The sequence below is a fragment of the Solenopsis invicta genome, chromosome 5 (assembly GCF_016802725.1).
Source record: "Solenopsis invicta isolate M01_SB chromosome 5, UNIL_Sinv_3.0, whole genome shotgun sequence".
Classification (NCBI taxonomy): domain Eukaryota; kingdom Metazoa; phylum Arthropoda; class Insecta; order Hymenoptera; family Formicidae; genus Solenopsis; species Solenopsis invicta.
The window spans coordinates 3,165,913-3,173,745 of NC_052668.1; the positions used below are offsets into that span (position 1 = coordinate 3,165,913).

General features: G+C 44.0%; 1 protein-coding gene across 1 annotated transcript; it reads left to right on the top strand.

The window, feature by feature from the left end:
* The first annotated feature begins 309 nt into the window (after nucleotides 1-309).
* LOC105203341 lies at nucleotides 310-6,377 on the top strand. Its single transcript, XM_039448964.1, has 4 exons — nucleotides 310-424; nucleotides 1,074-1,237; nucleotides 1,323-2,037; nucleotides 2,704-6,377. Exons 1-4 carry the CDS (start codon nucleotides 310-312, stop codon nucleotides 6,375-6,377), a joined length of 4,668 nt encoding a protein of 1,555 aa, XP_039304898.1.
* The last annotated feature ends 1,456 nt before the right edge of the window (nucleotides 6,378-7,833 follow it).

Genomic DNA, 7,833 nt, shown 5'->3' on the forward strand with positions numbered 1-7,833 from the left:
TACACACTGAACTCTCTAAATTCTTTGGAATCCTTCTCCTTGCCGCGTGCCGTCGTCACCGAGGGAGACGTAGTGGGCCGTGTTACGGTGCGATATAACCGCGAACACAATAATTGTAATTATATATAAAATATGTCTGTATATGATTATATAATCTCTATTATACATTAATCAACGTAATATATGTATAATATACAGTGTACATTTTTTAAAATTATTACATAAAATTACATGTAATTGTTATGTACACACACACCGACGTCGTGCACGACCCACACATACACGCATATATAAAATAACGTCATAGCTATGACTCACGTTATACACGTTTGTCACGAAGGGCGAACGATAGAATTCCTAGCCGAGGAGAGATCGGACGAGTTTCGGACAATAGCCGAATATTTAAGTACAGGCGACATCCTCGGTAAACAGGAAGGGACTCGACGCCGTGGCGTCGATGTCCTAGTCATAAAACGATAACCCGACAATTGTCACGTTATCTACCTGGACGCGGCGAACACGATCTTAGCTGTTCGACGTTAATTCGTCAAGCTCAAAATTTCTTGAATCCGATTCGGTATCCTGAACGAACGCCTACTCGATCCGAATCGCCAACCAGGCCGAAGGCCTCAGTAATCAGAAGCTAAGAGCGACGCGCCCACGGTACAACGTTACCATTCCGAAAAAGTCACGATTCGTGTAAGGTTCGATCGTCCTGGTATCCCTCGGCTACGAATAAAGACGAGATCGCGACTCGGGACAGCTACCCCAAGGCGTCGTCTTTAAGACTCAGGGCTGCTGCTTCCTCGAAACGTTGTCGCGACAAAGCGTGCTATTCACGCACACATTAAATATTACCACGCGTGTTCCGTCACGCACTTACAAGTATCCGCGAGCGGATTGGAAACATCGTCCGTGAGACCTACGCGCATAAGTGATCGCGAGTGTACAATATTAAACAGAAATAAAAACTTATAACTTCCCAAACACAGTGTGGATATTAATTTCTCCACACTGATACACAAAACATTTTGGTGTCTCCTGTGAGGTCTCATGACCATTGTGTTACGAAGCCAAGTGCGACCAGAACATCCAAGTTAGCGGCAGAGCAGACGGCGAGGTCGCAGCGTTCGCGGAGAAGCAAATCCTCAACAAGCGAGCACATCGCGGGACGATCGAGCCATATCAGCCGAAGAGTCGAGCGTGGAATCTTGAGCATCGACCACGTCAATACAAAGTAAGTCATTCGAACTCAATTCATTACGGCCGCGAGAATGCCTGATCGAATTAAGATTTTAATACAAAAACGGACTTCATTGAAGTCGCAAATAACGAATCTCACGAATCTCCTTGACAAGGGTGCGGTAGATAACGCGGCATTGAAACTACGAATCGCTCGTTTAACCGATGTATATCACTCGTTCGAAGATCAGAATCTCGAGCTCGAGGTATTGGATCCGAACGATAACCATCAAGAAGAATTTTTATGTTTACAAACCCGCTTTTTCGATCTCGCGGGCAGAATCGAGAGCATCTTGAACGTCGGGAACGCGTCGGATCCCAGCACGTCGAGTAACGCATCACAGAGCGACGCCGCGGATTCCGTAACCGCCGTGAAAAAACGGCGGATCAAATTACCTGAGGCTCCGCTGCCTACTTTCGACGGCAGATTTGAAAGTTGGCTATCATTCAAAAATGCTTTTCGTAGTATGATCGGCGATCAGAACGATCTAACAGACATCGATAAATTACATTATTTAAGATCGGCATTAAAGGGAGAAGCCGCGAATAAAATAAAAATCCTCGAAATAGACGGAATAAGTTACGCGAAGGCATGGGAACTATTAGAGCGCTCTTATGAAGTTAAGCGAATTTTGGTCCATCGGCACATTTCGTGCATCGTAAATTTACCCGCATTAGATAAAGAGAGCACAGCCGGCTTAACTAAATTGGCCGATGACACGCAACAACATCTCGCTTCGCTAGCCGCGTTAGGAGCGTCGGTCGGAACCGACATGATCGTTTACCACCTTGAGAGTAAATTGCCGAAAAGTGTATTAAAGGAATGGCGACTTTAAAAAGAGAGGAACTTCCAAACTTAGACCAATTGTACGAATTCATATATAAATCCGCGGTCTGTGCATCGAGAAGCGAGAAGGCAAAGACACGCGATTCAGATAAGGCCATCGGCGAGCCTTCGGCGAAAAGAAAGCGAGTGCACCCGTCGAATCAAATTTTTGTCGCGAGCGCGTCGCGTAATTGCGCGGCCTGCAAAACTAAGCGACATCCGCTTTATATATGCGAAACATTCAAACAATTATCCGTGCCAAAACGTATAGAAACAGTGAAACAGGCAAAATTATGCTACAATTGTTTACGATCCCATCGCGACAGTCCATGTAAATTCTCCAACTGCACAATTTGCCAGAAACGGCACAACACTCTTTTGCATTTGGATAATCTATCAAAATCGGTTAAAGCGACCGCGTCAAATACCGAAACAACCAAGACCGAATGACTATCCGACGCGTCGAACAGTAGAGTCACGAGTTTAGCTACGATTTCGCATGCAAATATACCGCATTTATTAACAAGTGCTGTAGTTTATATCTGCGGCCGCGAAAACAATCTAATTAAATGTCGAGCTCTTTTGGACGTGTGCCACTGCAAATTTCATTTCTGAGTCCGTCGTCAAACACTTAGGCTTGCCGGTGACGGCACATTCTTTATCCATCGGCGCATTGGATGGCTTGAATACGGAATCAAAGGGCCTCGTGCATGTGACTATACGATCAACACAAAACAATTTTTCCAAAAAATTAACATGCTTAACGATTCCAACTATCGTGGATTTAATTCCCTCGGAGGTCTTTCCGCGAGACTCAATAAAAATTCCTCCAAATATCAAGTTAGCAGATCCTGATTTTCATCTACCGCGACCAATCGATTTGTTAATTGCTTCGGGCGCGACCTTGTCTCTATTTTCCGTCGGTCGAATTAATCTGTCACCCGAAGGGGACGATTTATATTTGCAAAAGACGCGTCTCGGATGGGTAGCCGCCGGAGGTGCGTCGTTGCAACCTCCGTCGAAGTCTGCATGCTACTTAACAACGTTGGAAACCCAATTAACAAAATTTTGGACAATCGAGGAAGTCGCGGAGGATAAATTGAAATCTGATGAGGAAATCGAGTGCGAAGCACATTTTGTAAAGACTGTTTCTCGCGATAATACAGGACGGTACACAGTTAGTTTACCGTTTCGCAGGACAAATCAACGTATTGGCGAATCGCGGACAATGGCACTTAATCGTTTAGCGTCATTGGAGCGCAAATTCAACGCGAACTCAGCATTCCGAGAGGAGTACACGCGGGTAATTGAGGAACACGTGAAGTCAGGGCATATTTCATTAACAAAAGAGTTCAGCGATGACGGATACTATATGCCTCACCATGCCGTAATTAAAAATACCAGCAACACTACTAAATTACGAGTAGTGTTTGACGCGTCGGCGAAGTCGAGGAACGGCGTGTCGTTAAATGACGTATTGCTGGTCGGACCAACAATACAAGATAAATTATTTTCGCATTTGATTCGATTCCGTACATACAAATACGTCATTACCGCGGACATCGAAAAGATGTACCTGCAAGTATTGTTACAAGATAATGATCGGCGTTATCAACGGTTTCTTTGGCGCAAAAACGATAACGTGGAAACGTATCAAATTAATAAATTGGCATTTGGTGTATCGTCTTCGCCATTTCTCGCTATTCGTGTCCTTCAAAAACTCGCTGACGATGAAGCGCACGCATTTCCCATCGCCGCCCGAGTGATCAAGTCTCATCTATACGTGGATGATTTGTTATCCGGAGCCGACAGCATCGAAGAAGCGCGGGCGATCAGAGACGAGATAATCGCATTGTTAGCGCGAGGCGGGTTCTCTATTCGGCAATGGGCGGCGAACGATGAGCGCATCGTCAATGATTTGGCAACGAGTGTATTACACGCGAAATTCACGTTCAATGAGGATAGATCTTTCAAAACACTAGGCATCACGTGGAGTACGGACGGCGACGAATTGCGTTATTCGATAAATCCGATCAAAATCACAGAAAGAATTACTAAACGGAACATATTATCGGAAATCGCGAAAATATACGATCCGCTGGGGTTACTGGGTCCCGTGATATTGTATGCGAAGAAAATGATGCAAGATGTATGGCGGTGCGGATTGCATTGGGACGAATCCGTTCCCCAGAACGTACACACTGATTGGACGGAATTTGCGAGACAATTAGAAGAGTTAAATGAGGTTTCGTTTGACCGCAAATTATTCGGAGATGATTACGATGAAGTACAGATACACGGATTTTGCGACGCAAGTAACGTCGGTTACGGGGCATGTGTGTATGCACGGACGCGCGGAAAAAATAAAAATGTAACCGCTAGATTGTTATGCGCCAAATCTCGAGTCGCGCCGTTGAAAACGATTACGATACCACGGCTCGAACTATGCGGCGCATTGTTATTAGCGCGACTGTATCGTGAAGTAAGCAAAGCATTAAACATTGTTCCTGTTAAAACAATTTGCTGGTGCGATTCAACTATTGCATTGCACTGGATAAGAACACAGCCTCATCTCCTCAAAACGTACGTAGCTAACCGAGTCGCCGAAATACAGGAACTCGTCGGGTCACACATGTGGCGGCACGTTCGATCCGAAGACAATCCCGCGGATGCGATCTCGAGAGGCCAATTACCGCGAGCGTTTACACAGAATGAAATGTGGTCGTCCGGGCCTTCGTGGTTAGTCGAGGAGGAAGAGAAATGGCCAAGACAAGATCCCCAAAAAATCGAAATACCAGAACTAAAAAAGAATGTTTGTTTAATAGCCGAGATACGTGACTTCGACTTAATTAATAAGTATTCCTCCTATTACAGATTGCGTAAAATTGTGGCGTATTGCCGTCGTTTTCGGACTCGTAAGGAACATTCCGGTCCACTACACGCGAAAGAATTAGACGAAGCAGAAATTCGAGTGTTAAAATTGTTACAGGGTAGTCGTTTTACCGACGAGATCGCTAAGTTAAAAAATAACAAGTTGAGTCATACGAATAAAATCGCCAATTTAAACCCGTTTCTCGACGAAAATGGGGTAATCAGAGTCGGAGGACGGCTTCAGGCTTCGAATAGACCATTCGCGCAAAAACATCAGATTTTGCTTCCTAGCCGACATAGTTTAACGGATAGCATCATTCGCGAAACACATGAAAAATATCATCATCCCGGGATAGTAACGACCTTACATCTCGTTCGTCAAAAATTCTGGTTGCTCGATGGCAGGAACCAAGTACGAAAAATCATACGCTCCTGCGTTCGATGCTTTCGATTCAATGCCCAAGTAGTCGAACACAAAATGGGAAATCTCCCAATCACACGCGTACAGGAAGCAATACCGTTCACCAACACTGGTATCGATTTCTGTGGGCCATTTTATATTAAGGAACGAAAATTCAGAAACCGAACGCGAATCAAAGTTTACATATGCATATTCGTGTGCATGTCGGTCAAAGCGGTGCATCTTGAGCTCGTGAGCGATTTGTCGTCCGAGGGCTTCATTGCAGCGCTGCGACGATTTGTTGCAAGGCGCGGGATGCCAGCGCACATTCACTCCGACAACGGTAGCAATTTCGTGGGCGCGAACAACCAACTAAAGGAACTGTATGCATTGTTTAATTCTGAACAACACCAGACTGTGCTAAGTCAGTTCATAAGCGATCATAAAATTACTTGGCATTTTATACCTCCCGCCGCTCCACATTTCGGTGGAATTTGGGAGTCAATGGTCAAACTTTTTAAGCACCACTTTAAACGAGTTGTAGGAGATTCGTTATTTACATTTGAACAGTTAAATACATTTATTACTGAAGTCGAAGGCATTCTTAATTCGCGGCCGATCACATCTTTGTCCTCCGATCCGAATGACTTGCTTGTGCTGACTCCCGCTCATTACTTAATCGGCAAACCATTAACCACCCTTCCGGAGGGCGATTTATCATGTGTTCCAGCGAATCGGTTATCCGTATGGCAACACATTTCGAAAGTCCGACAGGACTTTTGGGCTCGATGGAATTTGGAGTACTTAAATGAGCTCCAAATACGCAACAAATGGACGAAGGACGGACCGAAGCTCGAAACGGGGACTATTGTCTGCATCAAGGACAAAAATCTGCCCTGTAATCAGTGGACACTGGGTAGGATCGTGGAAACACATCCGGGTGCAGACGGAATAGTACGAGCCGCCACCATAAAGACGGCCACCGGCGTCATCAAGCGAGCGGCAAAGGCCTTATGCCCACTCCCTATCGAGCGATAATCATGTAATGATTGCGTGAAGACATGATCAAACACAATAGGCGAAAATCCATTGTAAGCGTTATCATGGAGCGACTCAGGACGACAGTCCCTCGGCGTTGTCGCAAATCCATTGTAAACCGAACCCAAATTCGTAATAGTTCGATTTATAACCATAACATTCGAATGCACAAACAATATTAATTATACGAAATAGTTGATCGGCTCCCCTCTCAACGGGGGGAGTATGTTATGTACACACACACTGACGTCGTGCACGACCCACACATACACGCATATATAAAATAACGTCATAGCTATGACTCACGTTATACACGTTCGTCACGAAGGGCGAACGATAGAATTCCTAGCCGAGGAGAGATCGGACGAGTTTCGGACAATAGCCGAATATTTAAGTACAGGCGACATCCTCGGTAAACAGGAAGGGACTCGACGCCGTGGCGTCGATGTCCTAGTCATAAAACGATAACCCGACAATTGTCACGTTATCTACCTGGACGCGGCGAACACGATCTTAGCTGTTCGACGTTAATTCGTCAAGCTCAAAATTTCTTGAATCCGATTCGGTATCCTGAACGAACGCCTACTCGATCCGAATCGCCAACCAGGCCGAAGGCCTCAGTAATCAGAAGCTAAGAGCGACGCGCCCACGGTACAACGTTTCCATTCCGAAAAAGTCACGATTCGTGCAAGGTTCGATCGTCCTGGTATCCCTCGGCTACGAATAAAGACGAGATCGCGACTCGGGACAGCTACCCCAAGGCGTCGTCTTTAAGACTCAGGGCTGCTGCTTCCTCGAAACGTTGTCGCGACAAAGCGTGCTATTCACGCACACATTAAATATTACCACGCGTGTTCCGTCACGCACTTACAAGTATCCGCGAGCGGATTGGAAACATCGTCCGTGAGACCTACGCGCATAAGTAATCGCGAGTGTACAATATTAAACAGAAATAAAAACTTATAACTTCCCAAACACAGTGTGGATATTAATTTCTCCACACTGATACACAAAACAGTAATTATGTATATTTTTTATAATAATTTTTTATAATGTACAATATATATTTTATATTTTATTGAATATCATATAATATAATTATATATGAAAAATATTTTCCCGGGATATTATATCGACGATTCTTATTCACATAAGAGCCGTTTTTATAATATGAATGTTGAAAATAACGAATTGAAATTTTATTGGTATATGTATAAATGAGGCTCGAGTTGTTTCAACAAAAATCATAAAATTTTCAATCTAAGAAAGATATACGACGATGTGTGTACAATATACAGAAGAAATTGTATTTTTCTGTTCGTGTGTATGTATGTGTTCTTTTAATACCGTCCATAAATTATAAAATATTATTAAAACAAACAAAATATGTAATTAAATTAGGAATTTTAAAATTTACATAATAATAAATAGAAAATAGTGAGAGTATATAATAGCG

Excerpts from the sequence above, each read along its gene's own strand:
- LOC105203341 (XM_039448964.1), top strand. The coding sequence starts at position 310 with ATGACTCACGTTATACACGTTTGTCACGAAGGGCGAACGATAGAATTC. Across the intron at positions 425-1,073 it reads AAGTACAGGCGACATCCTCG|CCAAGTGCGACCAGAACATC; the intron begins GTAAACAGGAAG and ends TGTGTTACGAAG. Across the intron at positions 1,238-1,322 it reads ATCGACCACGTCAATACAAA|TCGCAAATAACGAATCTCAC; the intron begins GTAAGTCATTCG and ends ACTTCATTGAAG.